Below are 23480 nucleotides of genomic sequence, written 5' to 3' on the forward strand. Positions count from 1 at the left end.
GGATTTTCATTTTCAGTCCAGTCATGTTTTACAGTAAGCCCAGTCCGAATGATCAGTTTCGGTTAGTGTGGTGAAATGGCCTGGAGCGACAGAAATTATGTTAAACAATAGAGGTAAAAGGGGACCGTTTGGCCCATCACCCCTGCGTGCGGCACCCGAAAGGAACCACCACCGAACATAGATCAAAACATTGATCCACCTCCCTTTAAAATTTAAATTTTTTCAAAATCAAAATACAGTCAATCCGCACACTAGCTGTCGTCTACTTTTGTTGTGAACGGGATGGGGATGTGGTAGGATGGGGTAGGGAGAAATCCCAGTCATTTCCAGTTGATGAGCAATGGTGGGGGGAGGGTGGCAACTTTGGGACATTGCAGCCCTGGAGGGGAGAGCGAGGGTTCGGCTGGGCCGGGTGGGGTGGGGTGGGGGCGGCGGGGTAGAAGAGGGGGGGGGAGGGCAGTGACGCTCAGCCAATGGGAAAGGCGATTTTGCAAACGTTCCCTTATATGGTTACAGAAGGGTGTGGGCGGGGCCGGCTGCCGGTATAAAAGCCGAGGGAACGCGCCGGCTCGAGACATTCTCAGGCTGTTTGAACTTCTAACGGCTGAGCGCCAGCACCCGGCTTTTGCACCTGCAGAAGGAAACTAACGGTAAGGCATTCCTCTCAAACATTCCCACCACCGCCCCTCCATCCAAACGAACGTTTTATTTTTTTCTTTGATAACCAGAGTCATCTCGACTCGCCTTAAATATCAGAACGGCTTTTTAAAAAAAAAAGAATAACGTGGATGAGGCGGTGGGAGCTTCATTCGAAATTTGTCGGGCGAAAACCGCCTCAACTTTTTGCAGCTTTGCTTTAAAACCCAAATTTTGAATGAACCGTGTTTGGATTCTCAAAAACTGTGATTTATGGTGGGGGCATTGTTGTCCGATTTGATTGCAGCCGTACCACGTTTTTTTAAATAATAAAAGCGTGAATATAGGAAAAGCGATTTACCGGGGGGCGTTGTTTGCAGCAGTACCACGTTTTTTTTCTTATAAAAGCGTCGAAGTAGGGAATGCTGAGGTGCAAGTGACGGGTTTTCCTCCCCCCGGCGGCTTTTCTTGAGGGAGAGTGCTGGGTGTTAACTCTTTTTTCTGTGGCGATGGGAGGCGGTGGCTGAGGGAAGGGAGGGCTGGGAAGATGGATTTTCCAGAAAGAAAATGGCGGGAGGAGGCGGTGGGCTGGTTGTCTGGATGGGAGTGGTGCTGACCGCTGTTGATGCGATGCCGGTTTTGAGGAGCCCTCTCATGTCTTAGTCGATGGCCGGTGTTTGGGGCTCGCCTGCTTTTCTCTTCGCCTTGCCGGCGGTGCGACGGGGTTAGTTTGTCCACTGAACGGTGGCGGGGCTGCCGCCTCCCGGGGCGAAGCCTTGCCAAAGGGGGTGATTTGTAGGGCGTGGTTGGTCTCCTTTGTCCACAGCCCGGCGGCCAGGGTGGTAGGGGGCGGGGTTGACGCCCACTCCCGTCGTAGAATGGGGGGGGGGGGGGTGGGGTTGCGGGTTGTCTCCTTCACCCCGGCGGCTGTCCGACTGAGCGGCTCCGCTCCCGCCTGCCCCGGTGCAGCAACCTCGCATGCGCCCCACCACCGGACTACAAATCCCGGCAGCCACCGCGTCTCAGGATGGTGGGCGAGGGGGCTTCATGTCTGTGCGTTTCAAAACCGCGAAGTGGCTTATCCGCTAATTATGAGACGGTTTGCTAATCGATCACCACAACCGTGCCGTGATTTTGTATTATCCCCGCCCTAGACACCGGTGTCTGGAGGCGTTCATTTTTTTCCTCTTGCGCAGGGAGTTTTTTTCTCGTTCAGGGAGCGGTGTGGCTGCGACCCCCGGAAACCAATCGAGTCTGAAGTTTGGTCGAGTGCCAGGCCTTCTGGCTGCCTGCCTCGAGCCACTCATTGCCTTTTATGGACAATAGATTCGGTCAGGGTTTCTTTGTCTGTGTTCTGCACCACACAGCGCCCTCTGCAGTTAGGGCAGGAAGTGAAAGGAGGGGAGGGAACATGTGGGTCGGGAATAGCCTGTTCTCGGCACAAGTACAGGAAAGGAAACTGGGAGGCATTCAAATCTTCTGAATTGAAAGCACAGGAGTAACAGTTTATGCATTGAAGAATGGCTGTTATTAGGAAGCCATTAATTTAATTGCAGTTGTACCAATTTTCCTATTGTGTAATATTTTAACACTTTAAAACTTTTTAGGTAATCTACAGTCATGGATGATGAAATTGCAGCACTGGTTGTTGACAATGGATCTGGTATGTGCAAGGCTGGTTTTGCTGGCGATGATGCCCCTCGTGCTGTCTTCCCTTCCATTGTTGGTCGCCCAAGACACCAGGTTTGGAATGGCTACTTGCTTCTAGCTCACTGATGACGTTTCCTCTTTTTTTTGCTCAAACTGGATATTTAAAGTACTCTCTGCTTTTCAGGGTGTAATGGTTGGTATGGGACAGAAAGACAGCTACGTTGGTGATGAAGCCCAGAGCAAAAGAGGCATCCTGACCCTAAAGTACCCCATTGAGCATGGTATTGTCACCAACTGGGATGACATGGAGAAAATCTGGCATCACACTTTCTACAATGAACTGAGAGTTGCTCCTGAAGAACACCCAGTCCTGCTCACGGAAGCCCCCCTGAACCCCAAAGCCAACCGAGAAAAAATGACACAGGTACAAAGCTGAACATATCAAATTGCAGCGCATATCCTTTCTATCTGAAAACTGCCTTTCCTTCATTCTTTCCTATCCTCATTCACAGGGATTCTTTCAAAGATGACATTCTGTCCTGGGAATTACAAGGTTTTTTATTTGTTTTCTCTGTTTTTGAGTTCATTAACTTTGATGCATGTATTGTGTGCAGTTCTAATCGATTTTATCTATTTTGTATTGGCTGATATTGGAGGATAGGTTTCAAGGAATCTGGATTTTAATAAGGTATTGGGGTGGGAGAAGATAGTTATTGTGGAGTGGAGATTAGCTAGCAAGAGTGGTCAATTTTGGATCTGGGACAAAGCCACATTGCATGCTTAGCTTGAGTCTGACTTGCCTCTTAAAATTCACAAGTTGTAGCATGTAAGTGCCTCTACAGGTATGTTTCATGTGAAACATTTATATGCCTTATTAGCTGAAACCTTGATTTCAGACTGGATTAATGTTTGTCTCTTTTTACAGATTATGTTCGAGACCTTCAATACCCCTGCCATGTATGTTGCCATCCAGGCTGTGTTGTCCCTCTATGCCTCTGGTAGAACCACTGGTATCGTGATGGACTCTGGTGATGGTGTCACCCACACTGTGCCCATCTACGAAGGTTATGCCCTACCCCATGCTATTCTGCGTCTGGATTTGGCTGGTCGTGATCTGACAGACTACCTCATGAAGATTCTGACAGAAAGAGGCTACTCTTTCACCACCACAGCTGAGAGAGAAATTGTCCGTGACATCAAGGAGAAGCTCTGCTACGTTGCACTGGACTTTGAACAGGAGATGGCCACTGCTGCTTCCTCTTCTTCCCTGGAGAAGAGCTATGAACTGCCTGATGGGCAGGTAATCACCATTGGCAATGAGCGATTCAGATGCCCAGAGGCCCTCTTCCAACCATCCTTTTTGGGTAGGTAAATGGGCTACAGCTTTGCCAATTTTACTCCACCAATACTAAATGTTAGTTGCCATCTGTCACTGCCATAAAAATCAAATAGTGTTGATTAAAATTATTTCTGCTTGCAGGTATGGAATCCTGTGGTATACATGAGACCACTTTCAACTCCATTATGAAGTGTGATGTAGATATCAGGAAGGATCTGTATGCCAACACTGTCCTGTCTGGTGGTACCACTATGTATCCTGGCATTGCAGACCGTATGCAGAAGGAGATCACCGCTCTGGCTCCAAGTACCATGAAAATCAAGGTAATTTGGAAGTTTGACGTTTCAGTCTAAAAGTAGTAAGGGGTTAACTTTCAGCCTGTATGTGGAAAACAAGCTATTTTTTTTGAATCTCTGTAAACTAAACTGCTCAGTATTTTAATGTACTTGTACTTGTTTACAATGTACTAACTGAGTCTCATCCTACTGCAGATCATTGCCCCACCTGAGCGTAAATACTCAGTCTGGATTGGAGGTTCCATCCTGGCTTCCCTGTCCACCTTCCAGCAGATGTGGATTAGCAAACAGGAGTATGATGAATCTGGACCTTCCATTGTCCACCGCAAATGCTTCTAAATGGACTAACTGTCACGATTGCGCGAGATGAATTGGCATGGCTTTAGTGCTTGTCTCAGGAATAAAAACTGGAACAGTGAAGGTGTCGGTGGTATTTTTGGCAACAAGCATCCCAGAAGTTCTGCAATGCGTTCAAGGACTGAATTGTACATTTAGTCATTCCAAATATTGATGTAAAGGATTGCATTGTCTAAGGTTATTAAAGCCTCTGTGAAGGCTGCCCAAAAAAGTGGGAGCAAATACTTAACCTTGTGTAGTATTGCTTATATGTAAATTATGTAACCGAAAATGTCCCGTTTTTGTACTTTTCCGCCTTAAATTTTCGGTCCTCTTTGATTTTGGTATGCAAAAAGCTTTACCTTTATACAAACACACAAGTGAGGTTTACATCCCCCTGGGCACAAGATGAACCGTTTTAAACTTGGTGATGCCAGTTTGTGGGACCTACACTGACGAATACAATAAAGTGCACATGTTTAAATGGAAAATTGAAGTTGCTGTGCTGTTATTTAGTAGAAGTTGAAACAATTCCAGGTGTTCTTGTACCAGTTGGATCTTTGCTCATAGTTACAGGCTCTACCTGCAATTGCAGTATCCAGTTACTTGTTTCTGAGCAAGAATCTAAATTCTTGGCAGCATTCCAATGTAGCTACCAGTGCAATTAGAACTTCCACAGATCCAAATGGATTTTTCTGACATGTGAAAGAATAAAATATATGCCTTTTTAAAAATTGAGTACCCAATTATTTCTTCCAATTAAGGGTAAATTTAACATAGCCAAACTGCCCAACCACCACAGCTTTTGGTTGTTGGGTGATACCCATGCAGGCATGGGGCGTTTGCAAACTCCACATGGGCAGTGACCTGGCTCCAGTGCTGTAGGCAGCAATGCCCTTGTGCTGCCCTCAATATCTGCCTTGTAACTATCCTTTTGCTAATGCATATACAAAATATTCAATGGTGGAAATCTACTAAGTTTTCAGTCGTGTTAAATTCACCATGATGGATCAAGGGAGAAAAAAGTAACACTTTTACAGCTTTTAATTTAAGGTCAGAAGGTCTACACTGCATTGCTTTCTTTGCCCCCTTGCTATATCTGCTGATAATTTGATAAGCTAGCCTAAATAATGGATTTTGAAACTGGGATGGAATCATTAGTTTTCATTTCCTAAATTAAGAGTAAATAGTGTGGTGCTGCATAACTTCACCCTGGTTGAGCTTGTCCTTGCCAAAAGAAGCTTTGATTTGTGGTTAGCATTCTCATTGTTTTAGGGGTTTCATGGGCATCTCCGTACTTTTTTTTTGAGGATGGTTTACTTGTAGGAACAGCAGCAACAAGGTCCAGCTAATGTAAAAATCTTGGTGCTAGTTGAGGGATAAATATTGGCAGGATACAGCAGCTGACAGGATAATTAATTAAAATAGCCAGAGTGCTTCTTCGTGGCTCTGAGGGTCCTAGGTTCAATCCCGGCTCTGGTTCACTGTCCGTGTGGAGTTTGCATATTCTTCCCGTGACGCGAAGGTGTGCAGGCTAGGTGGATTGGCCATGCTGAATTGTCCCTTAATTGGAAAAAATGAATTGGGTACTCCAATCTTTTTGAAAAGGTCACAAAGTTAAATTGATCCTTGCTTACAGCAGACTAGTATGCAATAATTTATGTAATTGGGAGCAATAGGCTATCCATGTAAGAAGTCTTACAACACTCGGTTTGTTTCAAATCACTAGCTTTCAGAGCAAATCGCCACATGCTATCCGTGCTCGGTGACAATGTTCAAATTGGAGGAAGGGTCAAATGTTTCCCCCATGATCACAAGGCCAAAAGTGGTTGACCAATTGTAAACAATAGTCGCGCAACATTAAATCTTCTCATCATCAAAACAAAATTGTTGGTAAGACCAACCTAATAGAACTTGCTCAGTACAGATGTAATTCCTATATGGGGTACATTTAAATGTTCAAATGCACACAATCTCATTACACAATGTTGCTGACAGCCTGAAATGTGTATGATAGCAGTGTTTGTCAATTTTTAAAATTATAAATTTGGAGTACCCAATTAATTTTTTCCAATTAAAGGGTAATTTAGCGTGGTCAGTCCATCGAGCCTGCACATTTTTTAGGGTTGGGGCGAAACCCACGCAAACACGGGAGAATGTAAAAACTCCACACAGACAGTGGCCTGGGGGGTCCTTGAGTCTTGTAGCTGTGGGGAAGAAGCTGTTCCTATGTCTGGATGTGCTGAGTCTTCAGATTTCTGTACCTTCTGCCTGATGGAAGGGTCTGGAAGAAGGCAATGCCTGGGTGGGAGAGGTCTCTGATAATGATGTCTGCCTTCCTGAGGCAGCGAGAGGTGTACACAGAATCAATTTGGGGGTGGCAAGTTTGTGTGATGCATTGGTCTGAGTTCACCACAGTCTGCAGTTTCTTGCGATCTTGGACCAAGCAGTTGCTATACCAGGCTGTGGTGCAGCCGGATGGGATGCTCTCTATCGCACATCTGAAGAAGTTTGTGAGAGTCAATGCAGACATTACTTAAGCTTCCGTAGGAAGTAAAGACGTTGGGCTTTCTTGACTGTTGCATCAACATGAGTGGACCAGGACAGACTTGGTGATGGTGACCCCCAGGAACTTAAAGCTATCGACTGTCTCCACTTCGGAGCCATTGATGCAGGCGGGAGTGTGTGTCGTGCTGTGCTTCCTGAAGTCGATCAGTTCCTTGGTCTTTCCAACATTTAGAGAGGTTGTTTTCGGTACACCATGCAACCAAGTGATTTATCTCCTGTAGTCTGATTCATCATTGTTTGAGATGCGGCCCACCAGTCCTATTATCCACCAATTTACAGATTGAGTTGGAGTTAAATCTTGCCACACAGGGAGTACAGTGGAGGACTGAGCACACATCCTTGCGGGCTCCGGTGTTGAGGATTATTGTGGAGGAGGTGCTGTTGCCTATCCTGACAGATTGCGGTCTGTTGGTGAGGAAGTCGATCCAGCTGTACAGGGAGTGGTCAAGTCCAAAATTGCGGAGTATGGTTGTTAATCTTGTTGGGATAATGGTGTTGAAGGCTTGGCTGTAGTCTTACATAGGTGTCCTTGTTCTCGAGGTGTTCGAGTGTTGATTGCAGAGCCAGTGAGATAGCGTCCGCTGTGGACCGGTTGCGGTGATAGGCAAACTGCAGTGGATCGAGATGGTCTGGAAGTGATCCGTCTCATGACTAGCCGCTCGAAGCATTTCATGATTACAGACGTTAGGGCCACCGGTCAGTAGTCATTGAGACAGGCTACCTTGTTCTTCTTTGGTACTGGTATTATGGTGGTCTTGAAGGAGGTGGGGACCTCAGAGCGGAGGAGTGAGGCGGTGAAGATATCTGCGAATACACTCGCCAGCTGGTCTGCGCAGGCTCTGAGTGCTCGCCCAGGGACTCCGTAAGAGCCTGTCCCTTTCCACGGATTCACTTTCAAGAAGGCAGCTCTTAACTCTGAGGCTGTAACAGTGGGTGTGTCCATGGCTGACTGCTCAAAGCGGGCATAGAACGTGTTCAGATCATCGGGTAGGGATGCCCCAGCCTCAGATATTCCGCCTGGCCTTGCTTTATAGCCTGTGATCTTGTGTAGGCCCTGTCATAGTCGTCGTGGGTTACTGTCGTTGCCCTAACTAATAAAGATTATTATTATTAATACTGGACAAGTCAGATCCCAGAGTGAAACATGGCTTCCTAACTTTCTTTAAAAACCGTGAAGGAAAGCTACTGAACAAATTCCCAGGAGTTTACTTTAAACTTTTAAGAATAAAACATTTATCGGGGCAGCACGGTGGCACAGTGGTTAGCATTGCTGCCTACAGTGCTGAGGACCTGGGTTCGAATCCCGGCCCTGGGTCACTGTCCGTGTGGAGTTTGCACATTCTCCCCGTGTCTGCGTGGGTTTCACCCCCACAATCCAAAAGATGTGCAGGTTAGGTGAATTGGCCACGCTAAATTGCCCCTTAATTGGAAAAAATAATTGGGTACTCTAAATTTAAAAAAAAAGAATAAAACATTTATTAAACAAGAAAAAATGAACTATACAAGACAAAAAAAGGTTGGAACGATCTCAATACAAATGCAAGAAAATTTATTCAAACTCACACCATTCCTTTAATCACAGCAATACAGACACAGTAATACAGGCAAAAAAACCAAGTGAAGATTTAAAAAATAAATTTAGAGTACCCGATTCATTTTTTCCCCAATTAAGTGGCAATTTAGCGTGGCCAATCCACCTATCCTACACATCTTTGGGTTGTGGGGGTGAGACCCATACAGACACGGGGAGAATGCGCATACTCCACACGGACAGTGGCCCGGGGCCGGGATCAAACCCGGGTCCTCGGCACTGTGAGGCAACAGTGCTAACCATTGTGCTGCCCCCCCCCCCTCCTCCCGTGAAGATTTATTACGACCCTAACATAAAGGCTTCTCGTTTGGGCTGGCCCAGTTGCAAATGTTTTTTTTCGAGCCCAACGCTGAACATTCGCTAGATGTTTCTTCCCCAGCTGATATCTCCCTGACATCCTACTCTAAACATCCCACACTCTAAACTCACTATTACTTCACTTGCAGAGCAAAGACATGAGTTCCCTCAATTCAGTCCCCCAGTAGTCTTGCAGTATTGCTTATCGAGCTTAGAAGTCCTGTCTTCACACTTTGACATATACATTCTGAACTTCATTCCTGTGTTTGTGTCCGTTTGTCACTGGCTCCTGTCAGCTGGGCAACAGTTTTTCTCCATTGTGTTATTTTCCAACATCACTAAACTTCCAAATCTTTTTTAACCCATCTCTTAAAAGGTTGTAAAACATCATTTAAAATGCATGTATATAAACAAATCCAGAAAATCTGACTTTTTTGTTCCGAAGACCTGGCACCAAGCTCAAAAAAAAGAATAAAACTAAAACCATGTTCCACATTTTTTAACACACAAACATAAATATTAATTATTTTTTTATTTTATTGTTTATAAATTTAGATTACCCAATTATTTTTTCCAATTAAGGGGCAATTTAGCATGGCCAATCCACATACTATGCACATTTTTGGGCTGTGGGGGCGAAACCCACGCAGACACGGGGAGAATGTGCAAACTCCACACGGACAGTGACCCAGAGCCGGGATTGAACCTGGGACCTCAGCACTGTGAGGCGGTTGTGCTAACCACTAGGCCACCATGCTGCCCATAAATATTAATTAAACTTAAAGTAATATATTGTTCCTAACAGTATGCAATCTCATTCATGAAGAATTACCTTTCTGATTAGTATGGGAGGCTGCGACTGCCCATTGAACCACACCTCAACATAGATGGGGAGAATATGCATATTTTGGAAAGTTCAACTGGTTGCTGTGTATACTGAGGAATAAAAATGATTAGATACAGGCCTATAGTATATGTGATGGATATATTTCTGCAATTCACCACATTACTCAGCACTTTAAGAAGGTTAATATATTAGGGTCACAACAGACTGACAAAAAATGGCCTTTTATAAACACCTGTAAGGGTTAGATCAACCAAAATGGTTTATTAGAAACATAGAAATAAGGGCGGCATGTGGCACAGTGGTTAGCACCGCAGCCTTCTGTGCTGAGGACCCGGGTTCAAATCCTGACCCTGGGTCACCATCTGTGTGGAGTTTGCACATTCTCCCTGTGTCTGTGTGGGTCTCACCCCCTCAACCCAAAAGATGTGCGGGGTAGGTGGATTGGCCATGCTAAATTGCCCCTTAATTGGAAAAAAAATAATTGGGTACTCTAAATTTATTAAAAGAAAAACATAGGTGGAAAATAGAAGCAGAGTCAGCCATTAGGTCCTTCGAGCCTGCTCCACCATTCATTATGATCATGGCTGATCATCCAACTCAGTAACCTGTTCCCGCTTTCCCCCATATGCTGTGATCCCTTTAGCCCCAAGAACTGTATCTAACTTCTTGAAAAATGCAATGTTTTGGCTTCACCTGCTTTCTGTGGTAGAGAATTGCATAGGTTCACCACTCTCTGGGTGAAGAAAGTTCTCCTCATTTTAGTCCTAAATGGTTTACTCGTATCCTCAGGCTGTGACTCCTGGTTCTGGACTCCCCCGCCATCTGGTACATCCTGCATCTACCCTGTCTAATCCTGCTAGAATTTTATAGGTTCCTATGAGATCTCCCCTCATTCTTCTGAACTCCAGCAAATATAATCCTAACTAACTTAATCTCTCCTCATACCCCAGTCCGCCATCCCAGGAATCAGTCTGATAAACCATCACTGCATTCCCACCATAGCAAGGACATTCTTCCCTAGATAGGGTGACCAAAACCGCACACAATATTTCAGATGTTGTCTCGCCAAGGCCTTATGTAACTCCAGCAAGACATTCCTGCTCTTGTTTTTTTTTAAAATAATTTTTATTGAAAAATTTTGTATTTATATAACAACAATGAACCGCAATAAAATACCAACAATAACAATAATGATAGCCGTCATAAACATTCGCCACCCTCAATAAACCACAAAACATATTAACAACAACTTAAATTAACACAATGTTAAGTTACATAACCATAGAAAAAATAGAAACAATAATAAAGAACACCCCCCCCCCCCCCCCCCCCCCCCCCAAATTTTATAAATCCCGCCATGTCACTGATCCAGGTCTCCACACTTGGGGGCCTCGCATCTTTCCACTGCATCAAGATCCTCCGCCGGGCTACTAGGGACGCAAAGGCCAGGACACCGGCCTCTTTCGCCTCCTGCACTCCCGGCTCCGCCGCAACTCCAAAAATCGCGAGTCCCCACCCTGGTTTGACCCCGGATCCAACCACCCTCGACACCGTCCCCGCCACCCCCTTCCAGAATTCTTCCAGTGCCGGGCATGCCCAAAACATATGGGCATGATTCGCTGGACTCCCCGAACACCTGGTGCACCTGTCCTCACCCCCAAAGAACCTACTCATCCTAGTCCCGGACATGTGGGCTCGGTGCAGCACCTTAAATTGGATGAGACTAAGCCTCGCACATGAAGAGGAAGAGTTGACTCTCTCCAAGGCATCCGCCCAAGTCCCATCCTCTATCTGCTCCCCTAGTTCCCCCTCCCATTTAGCCTTCAGCTCCTCCACTGACGACTCCTCCACCTCCTGCATTACCTTATAAATGTCAGACACCTTCCCCTCTCCGACCCACACCCCCAAAAGCACTCTGTCCATCGCCCCCCGCGAGGGCAGCAAAGGAAATTCCTCTACCTGTCGCCTAGCAAACGCCTTTACCTGCAAGTATCTGAACATGTTCCCTTGGGGGAGCCCAAATTTATCTTCCAGGTCCCCCAGGCCCGCAAACCTCCTGCCAATAAACAGGTCCTCCCTCAGTTTACTGATGCCCACCCTATGCCACCCCCTAAATCCCCCATCAGTGTTCCCCAGGATGAACCAATGATTTCCACCTAATGGAGCCTCCATCGAGCCCCCTGTTTCCCCCCTATGCCGTCTCCACTGTCCCCAGATTCTTAGGGTCGCCGCCACCACCGGGCTCGTGGTATACCTCTTAGGAGAGAGCGGCAACGGCGCCGTTACCAAGGCACCCAGGCTCATACCTCTGCAAGACGCCATCTCCATTCTTTTCCCCCCCCCCCTCCATCACCCATTTACGCACCATTGACATATTGGCCGCCCAATAGTACCCCAAAAGGTTGGGCAGCGCCAGCCCACCTCTATCCCTCCCTCGCTCCAGGAAAACTCTCTTCACTCTCGGAGTCACATGTGCCCACACAAAGCTCAAAATACTGCTAGTCACCCTCCTAAAGAAGGCCCTGGGGATGAAGATGGGCAGGCACTGAAAGAGGAACAAGAACCTCGGAAGCACCGTCATTTTGACGGACTGCACCCTCCCCGCCAACGACAATGGCAGCATGTCCAACCTCTTGAACTCCTCCTCCATCTGATCCACAAGCCTGGTGAAATTATGCTTGTGAAGAGTCCCCCAGTCCCTGGCCACCTGCACCCCCAGGTACCTAAAACTCTCCCCTGCCCTCCTAAGCGGGAGCCTACCAATTCCCTCCTCCTGGTCCCCAGGGTGCACCACAAACACCTCACTCTTGCCTAGATTAAGTTTATAGCCTGAAAAGGTCCCAAACTCAGCTAGCAGCTCCATCACCCCCGGCATCCCTCCCACCGGGTCCGCCACATACAGTAGCAGGTCATCGGCATACAACGACACCCTATGTTCCTCCCCACCCCGCACCAAACCCCTCCACCTCCCTGAATCCCTCAACGCCATCGCCAACGGCTCGATTGGCAATGCAAACAACAAGGGGGACAGGGGGCAACCGTGCTTGGTCCCTCGGTAAAGCCGGAAGTACTCCGACCTCCTCCCATTCGTGGCCACACACGCCATCGGGGCCTCATATAGCAGCCTCACCCATCTAATAAACCCTTCACCAAATCCAAACCTCCCCAACACCTCCCATAAGTACCCCCACTCCACTCTATCGAAGGCCTTCTCCGCATCCAGCGCCACCACTATCTCAGCCTCCCCCTCAATCGCCGGCATCATGATGACATTCAACAACCTCCACACATTTGTGTTCAGCTGCCTTCCCTTAACAAAACCTGTCTGGTCCTCGTGTACAACCCCTGGCACACAGTCCTCTATCCTGGTGGCCAGGATCTTTGCCAGCACCTTGGCATCCACATTAAGGAGAGATATGGGCCTGTATGAACCACACTGCTGGGGGTCCTTGTCCCTTTTAAGATTAAAGAAATCAGCGCCTGCGACATCGTCGGGGGCAAAGTCCCCCCTTCCCACGCCTCATTAAGTGTCCGCACCAGCAAGGGGCCCACTAGGTCCACAAACTTTTTATAAAACTCCACCGGGAACCCATCCGGCCCCGGTGCCTTCCCTGACTGCATCTGCCTGATCCCCTTAGCCAGCTCCTCCAGCTCAATCGGTGCCCCCAACCCCTCCACCTGCTCCTCCTGCACCTTCGGGAAAGATAGCCCGTCGAGAAACCTCTCCATTCCCCTCCTCTCCACCGTTGGCTCCGACCGGTACAGTGCCCTGTAAAAGTCCTTGAAGACCTCATTCACCTCTACCCCCTTCCGCACCACATTCCCACTCTTATCTCTCACTCCAGCAATTTCCCTAGCCGCATCCCGCTTGCGGAGCTGATGAGCCAGCATCCTACTCGCCTTTTCACCATGTTCATCCACTGCCCCTTGTGCCTTCCTCCACTGTGCCTCTGCCTTTCTAGTGGTCAGCAAATCAAATTTAGCCTGTAGGCTGCGCCTCTCCCCCAACAGTCCCTCCTCTGGTGCCTCCGCGTACCTCCTATCTACCTCCAGCATCTTCCCCACCAGTCTATCCCTCTCACTCCTCTCGCTCCTCTCCCTGTGTGCACGGATGGATATCAGCTCCCCACGAATCACTGCCTTCAAGGCTTCCCAGACCATCCCCACCCGGACCTCCCCCGTATCATTCACCTCGAGGTACCCCTCAATACCCCTCCTGCACACCTCCTCCTCCGCCAACAACCCCACATCAAACCGCCACAACGGGCGCTGGTCCCGCACCTCCCCCATCTCCAACTCCATCCAATGCGGAGCATGGTCGGAGATTGCAATGGCCGAATATTTGGCCCACCTCCCCTGTCGACTAGCCATAGCCCGTCGACTGCCCGCCCCAGGCCAGCACCCCCCGCCCGACCCAGCCCCCACAGCGACAACACCTCACCTCTGTCCCCCCGGCCCACACCAGCTCCTTCCTGACCCTGCCAGCAGCAACCCGGTATTCCCCTTTCCCCCCCTCCCTCCACCCCCAGGCTAGGAACCCTCCTTCGCCGCGAACCGTCCTCCATTGTAATTCCGTGGGTCAGCTAACTTCTGCTGACCCTGGAAACTCCCGCCAAAAACCCGACCCCTCCCAAAGTGGGATCATCCCCCATCCTGTCACTCCTCAAGGCACCGCTCCAGCGCGGGCAGGAACCAGTTAAGGCCCCCCCCTCGTCATCGTCTCCACCCCCCAGCCCCGCAGCGCGGGAAACCAGAGGAAAGCCCGCGCTTTCGCACTGCCCCACCACAACCTTCTGACACAGCTCCCAAATACTAGCCCCACTCCATATCCCCAACCCTATACAGAATACAACAAACCCCCCCAACCCCCCCCCCCCCCCGCAAGATACAAAACCCAAACAATGCTCCCCAACAAAAAACAGAACAACCCCCAATAAATAACCATATCAAAATTACAAAAGTACAGGAAAAGAAAAACACAGCAACAGCAGAAACCAGCAATAGAGCATTACAACCGACCCTGCAACCCCCAACCCCTAGTTCAAGTCCAGCTTCTCCGTCCGCACGAAGGCCCACGCCTCCTCCGGGGAATCAAAATAATAATGCCGATCCAAATAAGTTACCCACAAGCGCGCAGGCTGCAACATTCCAAACTTTATCTTCTTCTTATAGAGCACCTCCTTCGTCCGATTAAACCCGGACCACCGCTTATCCACCTCCGCACTCCAATCCTGGTAGATCCGTACTACCCCATTCTCCCAATTGCTGCTCTTCACCTTCTTGGCCCAGCGCAGCACACATTCCCGATCACTGAACCGGTGGAACCTCACCAGCACTGCACGCGGGGGTTCGTTCTCCTTAGGCCTCCTGGCCAGTACTCTGTGGGCTCCCTCCAGCTCCAGGGGCAGATGGAAAGATCCTGCCCCCACTAACGAGTTCAGCATCGTGGCCACGTTGGTTGTCAGATCCGACCCCTCCAGCCCCTCCGCAAGGCCCAAAATCCTCAAATTCTTCCGCTTCATGCGGTGATCAAGCTCCTTGAAGTGGTCTTGCCACTTCTTGTGGAGTGCCTCATGCCCCTCCACCTTACTCACGAGGACCACGGCCTCCTCCTCTCATTCAGTGGCCTGCGCCTGCAATGCCTGGATTCAGTGGGCGCGATTCTCCGACCCCACGCCGGGTGGGAGAATCGCGGGAGTGCCGGGCAAATCATGCCACGCCGCTCTGGCACCCACGCGCGATTCTCCCACCCCCCTCAAAACAGCGTGTCGCGTTTTGCGACAGGCCGCTCGGAGCGGCGATTCTTCGGCCCGGATGGGCCGAGCGGCCTGCTGAACCCGACCGGTTCACGCCGGCGCCAACCACACCTGGTCGCTGCCGGCGTGAACGGCCGCGACCGCTGCGTGTGGGGCCTGTGGGGGGCGGAGGGAGAATCGAGCACCAAGGGGATGCTCAGGAGGGGTCTGGCCCGCGATCGGTGTCCACCGATTGTCGGGCCGGCGTCTCTGAAAGACGCACTCTTTTCCCTCCGCCGCCCCGCAAGATCAATCCTCCATGTCTTGCGGGGCAGCGGAGGGGAAGACGGCAACCGCGCATGCGGGGGTTGGTGCCGGCCAACCTGCGCATGCGCGGGTGATGTCATTCAGGCGCCGCCGGGGCGGCGGGGGGGGGGGGGGGGGGGGGGGAATAGGGGCGAGGAGCGGCCTCCGACGCAGGAGTGAAACACTCCGGTTTTCACTCTGGCATCGGCACTTTGTCTCCCTTTGGGAGAATTTCGGCCAGTATTTTTGCACAGAACAATATATGACATATTATGTACAGTTTTATTACTATTGCAGGCTAATATATCTCCCATGACATTGCTCTGGAGTCACTGTTTTATAGACTATAAGATATCACATTTGGGCCACTGGGTTTTATTAAGTGGTATTTTGTGATTTTATCTGGTGCATATATGATAGATATCTGGCATTTAGCAGTGCTGGGCACAGGGAGAGGGCGGGGCAGCGAATGGCCTTTTGGTGAGGTCATTATTTGCATACTATCAGGTGCCTGAAGAAGAATGGTTTAATTTTAATTATTTACAGAATGGTTCCAGGGATAAGAAACTTCAGTTATGAGGACAGTCTCCTTGGAGAGAAGATTTGATAGATATGTATAAAATTATGAGAGGGCTGGACAGAGTAGATGGGGAGAAACTGTACTTGCTCATAAAAGGATCAAGAATGAGGGCACAGATTCAAGCTGATTTGCACAAGGAGCAAATGTGATGCGGGATAAAGCTTTTTCACACAGCGACTGGTTCGGTGTCGTGAATGAACTGCCTGGAAGTGTGATGCAGGCAGGTTCAGTTGAGGCATTGAAGTGGGCATTAGATGATTATTTGAAGAGAAATAATTGCAAGCTACGGGGAAAAGGCAGGGGAATGGTCCCAAGTCGTAATGCCCATTTGGAGAGCCAGTGCAGACACAAATGGGCCGAATGGACTCCTTTCACCATAACAATTCTGTGATTCTGTGAAAACTGAACTTTTCCACTTTTCCACTTTCACTGAGGGCATGGGAATTTATTATGGAAAAAATGTTGTCATTTAAAATGTAAAGTTTTGTGGACAGGATGTTAATGAGAGTGTATTTCTTTTAATCTTGATTAAAATACATAATAAATATTTTTTTAAACTTGTATATAGCATACACTTACAGTCCATAAACTCTCACTTCTTTTGTTACAATTTGACATTGAAAAATGTGATGTAAATACTCCTAATGGGAATCCCGTTGTTAAATGACAACATTGTACTGCAACAGTTGCCTGCCATACTACTAGATTGCAAATGTGTTTTCTCAGTAACTGAGAAACTATGTTAACACCAGTTCAAAGAACTCCAGGATGCTGTGCCAGCACTAACTGTGGTGATATGCATCACTGTAAATACACAAGGGGTTAATGTAAGTACACGTAGACTAGCTAGACACTAGAGGGAGCACCAGAGACATAACACACAGGCATTCACCCAATAGATCAGTTAGATAGGACACGACCAATGGGCATTCACGATACACACAGAGGTGACAATACCACAGGGGGGCATTACACCAATCCATATATAAAAGGACACAGCACAAATGATCTTCCTCTTTCCAGTGGAGACACTCAGTGAGAACAGACACAGGGTTGATTCAATATCACACCCACCATGTGGATTGTAGCAGACTGGTTTGTCAGTCTGAGTAGCTATTAGAGGATTAACAGTAGAGTCGAACCCAAGTAGAAGAATTGTAAATAGTTGAATAAACGTGTTGAAGTTATCTCCACGTCTGAACCTTCCTTTGTCAGAGTGCACATCAAGGAAGCCGCTTATGCTATGCCAAGAGCATAACAAGACACTAACAAAATCATAAACCATTATTTTTAATGAAGTTCCAGACAATCCCACAGTATTACAAAAGACCAAGGCTCTCCTCAGTGTTATTAAAGTGTGCCCCCCCCCCCCCCCCCCCTGATTGCAGATTAATCCCATTTATTTTATCCAATATTGTTGAATACCAAGGCCATGAAATCTTGCAATAGTTCTCCTCCTCTCTGACCCAAGTTATGGGAGACTGGACAACCCTGTGAATTTCAGGACTCAAAGATTCACCTTCAAATAATTATACATCTTGCAAACCGGCTTTCTGGGTTTTCTCAGGTTGATAACTGGTAATGGATACAAAAATACATAGCTAAAGAAACCTTTATTATATGTGTAAAATACTGCTATTGTTTCTTTTATTGTAATAATGTTAGTCTTTATTAAGGGAAGGCAGTGGCGTAGTGGTATTGTTGCTGGACTAGTGATCCAGAGACCCAGGGTAATGCTCTGGGGACCGAGTTTGAATTCTGCCAGGGCAGATGGTGGAATTTTAATTCAATAACAAATCTGGAATTAAAAGTCTAATAATGACCATGAAACCATTGTTGATTGTTGTAAAAACCCCATCTGGTTCAGTAATGTCATTTAGGGAAGGAAATCTGTCATCCTTCCCTGGTCTGGACTACATGTGACTCCAGACCCACAACAATGTGGTTGACTCCTAAATGCCCTCAGTGGGCAATAAATGCTGGCCCAGCCAGCGACGCTCACATCCCATAAACAAATAAAGAAAAAAAGTAGTGAAGTATGGTCAGATTTTAAACTAAGACTGTCTCCACAGGACTGGCTAGATTCTATATGAAGTAATGACACATTAATGAGGGGACTTAATAACTCATGCACCATTGCATACTGGTTTCTAAGATTCAGAGAATGAAAAGACAAAAGTTAGTCTTGCAAAACATTCAGCTACTTAATTGGAGTTTCAGTAGAAGGAGGGAATTAACTGGTGCAAAATGATGTAGAATCCGAGATATAAATGTAATTAAAGTTTTCAGTTGGTGGGATAGCAGTTCTATGTAACAAGAGGGAACCTCTTGATAACAAACTAAGGGAGTTATATTGATTGCTGGTTAACCCAGCAGAAAAATGAATCTTAAAGAAGCCAGCTTTTATCTGAAGTTATTGTACAGGCATAGGCCCAATTAGATTCTGCTTATGCAGTGTGGAAATTACATTTTGGTAATATCGAGTAATGCAAAATATGTGAATTTGTCATGTAGTCGGGAGTAGATATATGTTTGTACTGAAATATGATTTTTTTAAAAATAAATTTAGATTATCCAATTATTTTTTCCAATTAAGGGGCAATTTAGCGTGGCCAATCCACCTACTCTGCACATTTTTGGGTTGTGGGGGCGAAACCCACGCAGACACGGGGAGAATGTGCAAACTCCACGCGGACAGTGACCCAGAGCCGGGATCGAACCTGGGACCTCAGCGCTGTGAGGCAGCTGTGCTAACCACTTGCCCACCGTGCTGCCCAAAATATAAATTTTTTAAGGTTTGACTAGCTTGAAATACAGAGCTCAGAATTGTAACATGTTTAAGGCTCCAACTCCGACTTCTTACTGATTTAAATAGTAGTCCACGACTTGAGTATTGATGAAAAAAGAGACATGCTGTTAAACCTTTTCATCTTGCACTCATCAGGACAGTATCACAAGTCTCAAAAGGAATACCAATTTATACCACATGAGAAGAGTATGCTGATTGGTTGGCATATGGACTCATTGGTAGAGGTGTTGCAATGTGGAAAATACCAGGTTTAGATTCAAACCAGGAGGTCGACTATTATTGTTCAAGGCATTGCAATGGGAATGAACGGCTTTCCCCAAACTTTGTTTAGTTGAGAAAGATGCAATGTTCTTTCAGTTTTTACAGAACAGAGCCCTGTACGTGACTATATGTAACTTCTAGCAAACGTAAGTTAGACACACTGTGAGCCTGACTGATCAACTTAAATTGGTTGCTTCTATAATTCTGAGCACAATCAGGATTGTTTAGCAAGTATATTCCATTTGTGGAATCACACCTAATGTTGGACAGTGTATTCTGAGTTTGGCAAGCATGGGTTGGTTGGGTACGGTCCGTACTCTGTCTATTGCAAACAGCCAAAGTGACATCCTGTTCTATAGGATCCACCAGTCACTGGGATGGATGACCTACATACTTGGCATCACACTGGCATTGAAATTCATAATGTGCATTACTCACTTGTGTGGTAGGCAGAACATCTGTTTGGCTTGACAGCAGCATCCTGTTGGTGGACAATACCACTAATGATGCGACTGCACAGTAGCAGCATGAAAGGGTTGGCTTTTGCCATAAATCAGCCATGATCATATTGAATGGCAGAGCAGATTTGAAGGGCCATTCCACCTGTTCCCAGTTTCTATGTTTCACCTGGTGGACAGATCTTTGCGATACCTTACCCCAGGGTAACCTGGGGTGGAATTCTCTGACCCCCTGCCGGGTCGGAGAATCACCCGGGGCCGGCGTCGATCTCGCCCCCGCCGTGTCCCGGATTCTCCGCCCCCCGCGATTCGGCGGGGGCGGGAATCGCGCCGCGCCGGTCTCAATGTGAGGCAGCTGTGCTAACCACTAGCCTCAATGTGAGGACTTGGCCCCTAAAGGTGCGGAGCATTCCGCACCTTTGGGGCGGCCCGACGCCAGAGTGGTTCACGTCAGGACCCCCCACCCCGCCGGGTAGGAGAGAATCCCGGCCCTGATCTTAGAATACAGATTTCAGGACAGTATCATATTTGAGGAGCATAGGGCAGCACGGTGGCCTAGTGGTTAGCACAACCGCCTCACGGCGCTGAGGTCCCAGGTTCGATCCCGGATCTGGGTCACTGTCTGTGTGGAGTTTGCACATTCTCCCCGTGTCTGCGTGGGTTTCGCCCCCACAACCCAAAAAAATGTGCAGAGTAGGTGGATTGGCCACGCTAAATTGCCCCTTAATTGGAAAAAATAATTGGGTAAACTAAATTTATTAAAAAAATAAATAAAAAAATTTGAGGAGCATTTTTCAGTACTGAATGTGGCCGTCTCAGGCCCTTTCATGGGTTTGCGTTAAATACAGTGAAAAATCATTGGATTGGGGTAGCCATTATCCTGCAGGATGACATTGAAGCACCTATTTCAGCACCAAGCTTGCATGGTGAGCAAATGACTCAGGCCCTACTTATGAAGTTGTTGATAAGGCCAATCTATAAGCATGTGTCGACAGCATGCCTGTTTTTCTTAAGCCATACACATATTTAAATCTGATTGAATGCACATCATTGTGCTTAATAAATCAATGACTGTTTCAAGAACAGGATGGATATGTGAAGAATAGTTAGATCAGCTTGTGATAGAAATCAGTTACGGTAGCACAGTGGTTAGCACTTGCTTCACAGCGGCGGCGTTCCAGGTTCGAGTCCCGGCTTGGGTCACTCTCTGTGCGAAGTCTGCACATTCTCCCCGTGACTGCATGGATTTCCTCTGGCTGCTCTAGATTCCTCCCACAAGTCCCGAAAGATATGCTATTAGGTAATTTGGGCATTCTGGGGCGAAATTCTCCGACCCCCCCACAGGGTCAGAGAATCGCCCAGGAACGGCGAAAATCCTGCTACTGCCGTGGCCGGACTTCTCCGCCACCCGGGAATGGACGGGGGCGGGAATCGCGCCGTGCCAATCGGCGGGCCCCCCGCGCCGATCGGCGTGCCCCCTGCGGCGATTCTCCGGCCCGTGATGGGCCGAAGTCCCGCCGCTGAGAGGCCAATCCTGCCGACGTGGTTTCAACCACCTCTGGTGGCGGCGGGATTGGCGGCATGAGCGGGCCCCCGGAGTCCTGGGGGGGGTTCGGGGCTATCGGACCCCGGGGGGTGCCCCCATCGGGGCACTCTTTTTCTTCCGCCGCCGCCACGGCCTCCACCATGGCAGAGGCGGAAGAGAACCCCCTACCGTGCATGCGCCGGTGGTGACGTCAGTGGCAGCTGACACACTGGCGCATGCGGGAACCGGCGAAGGCCTTTAGGCCAGCCCCGACGCCGGCGGGCGGGCGTCAAAGGCCGTTGGCGCCGGTTTTGGCGGCAGTCGGTGTGGCGCCAATCACTCCGGCGCGGGCCTAGCCCCCAAAGTTGCGGAGAATTCCGCACCTTTGGGGAGGCCCGACGCCGGAGTGGTTGGCGCCACTCCGCTATTCCGGGACCCCCCGCCCCGCCGGGTAGGGGAGAATCCTGGCCCTGAATTCTCCCTCTGTGAACCCGACCTGGCGCCGGAATGCGGCGACTAGGGGATTTTCACAGTAACTTCATTGCAGTGTTAATGTAAGCCTACTTGTGACAATAAAGATTATTTTAAAATCGTATCTTCTAACAATCCTGTTTCAAAAAATGTATTGAAAATTCTTTTGTTGAGCTGATTTCATGGATAACCCCATTGTAAAAGTGTTTCAATTTACTCCAGGTACCTGATATGCCTGTAGATGGTGCTGTGACCAAGCTTTTTTAAAATAAATTTAGAGTACCCAATTCATTTTTTCCAATTAAGGGGCAATTTAGCATGGCCAATCCACCTAGCTGGCACATTTTTGGGTTGTGGGGGCGAAACCCATGCAAACACGGGGAGAATGTGCAAACTCCACACGGACAGTAACCCAGAGCCGGGATCGAACCTGGGACCTCGGCGTCGTGAGGCCACAGTGCTAACCCACTGCGCCACCATGGGGTGGGGTGGGGGGGGGGGGGGGGTGGGGGGGGGGGTGGGGGGGGGGGGTGAATGTAATGTGACATGAATCCAAGGTCCCTGTTGAGGCCATACTCATTTTCGCGGGCCGGAGAAACGCTGGCGGGGGGGGGAGTGGGGGGGGGGGAGGGGGGGTGGGGGGGTGGGGGGGGTGGGGGGGATGGGGGGGAGTGAGGGGGGGAGTGGGGGGGGAGGGGGGGGTGGGGGGGATGGGGGGGAGGGGGGTGTGGGGGGAGGGGGTGGGTGGGGGGAGGGGGCAGGGTGGGGGGAGGGGGAGGGGGGAGGGGGGTGGGGGGAGGGGGGGGTGGGGGGGGTGGGGGGAGGGGGGGTGGGGGGAGGGGGGGTGGGGGGGGGGACTGCCGCCAAAACCCCAGCGCCGCAGAATTCGGCAGCCGGCGGGTTGGGATTCAGGCCGCCCCCCGCCGATTCTCTGGCCCAGGGTGGGAGAATCCCTCCCAGGAAGTTTAAGAAACTCGGCATCACCACTAGCATCAACCAAGCCTACCCCGGTACCACAGTAGAAAACAATACAGTGAAATCTATTGTCAACTTGTCAGACTACACCCTTCAACCAGACAAAATCGAAGTCCTCAGCAGAGGGCTCAATTTCTGTACCACTACGAAAATGGACCCCATCAGTCTCGCGACAGACACGGAGGAATTTATCAGGCGAATGAGGCTCCGGGAGTTCTTCCACAGACCCCAAGAACCAACAGTGAACCCAACGAGACAACCAATGAACCGGAACAGCAGACCGACAGATCTGTGGTGCGGCAACCGAAGAGGAAAGAGTTGAATTGGACCCCTCCGGACTACTCTCCAGAATCTGTTGCATTCTTGGACACACTCACCTCCATCAAGGACGGTCACCTCAGCACTTCGCTTTACCGCAAGCCCACGGATAACCTCACAATGTTCCACTTCTCCAGCGTCCACCCTAAACACATTAAAGAAGCTATCCCTCGCCGGGGCCTGACGCGTTCCCGGTGGAATTGTACAAGAAATTCTCAGATTTGCTGGGCCCTCTGCTTGTGAGGACCCTGAATGAAGCTAGGGGGGGGGGGGGGGGGGGGGGGGGCTCTGCCCCCAACAATGTCCAGGGCAATTATCTCTTTGCTCCTGAAGCGGGACAAGGACCCCCTTCAGTGTGGGTCTTACAGGCCGATCTCGCTCCTTAATGTAGATGTCAAGTTGTTGGCAAAGGTGCTGTCCAGGAGGGTGGAGGATGTGGTCCCGACGGTGATTCATGAGGATCAAACGGGGTTTGTAAAGGG

General features: G+C 49.0%; 1 protein-coding gene across 1 annotated transcript; it reads left to right on the forward strand.

The window, feature by feature from the left end:
• Positions 1-541: 541 nt before the first annotated feature.
• Positions 542-4748, forward strand: actb2 (actin, beta 2). The gene is made up of 6 exons (XM_038821108.1): positions 542-650; positions 2244-2379; positions 2471-2710; positions 3212-3650; positions 3767-3948; positions 4117-4748. Exons 2-6 carry the CDS (start codon positions 2257-2259, stop codon positions 4258-4260), a joined length of 1128 nt encoding a protein of 375 aa, XP_038677036.1. The 5' UTR covers positions 542-650; positions 2244-2256; the 3' UTR covers positions 4261-4748.
• The last annotated feature ends 18732 nt before the right edge of the window (positions 4749-23480 follow it).

This window comes from Scyliorhinus canicula, chromosome 15 (genome assembly GCF_902713615.1).
Source record: "Scyliorhinus canicula chromosome 15, sScyCan1.1, whole genome shotgun sequence".
Taxonomy (NCBI): domain Eukaryota; kingdom Metazoa; phylum Chordata; class Chondrichthyes; order Carcharhiniformes; family Scyliorhinidae; genus Scyliorhinus; species Scyliorhinus canicula.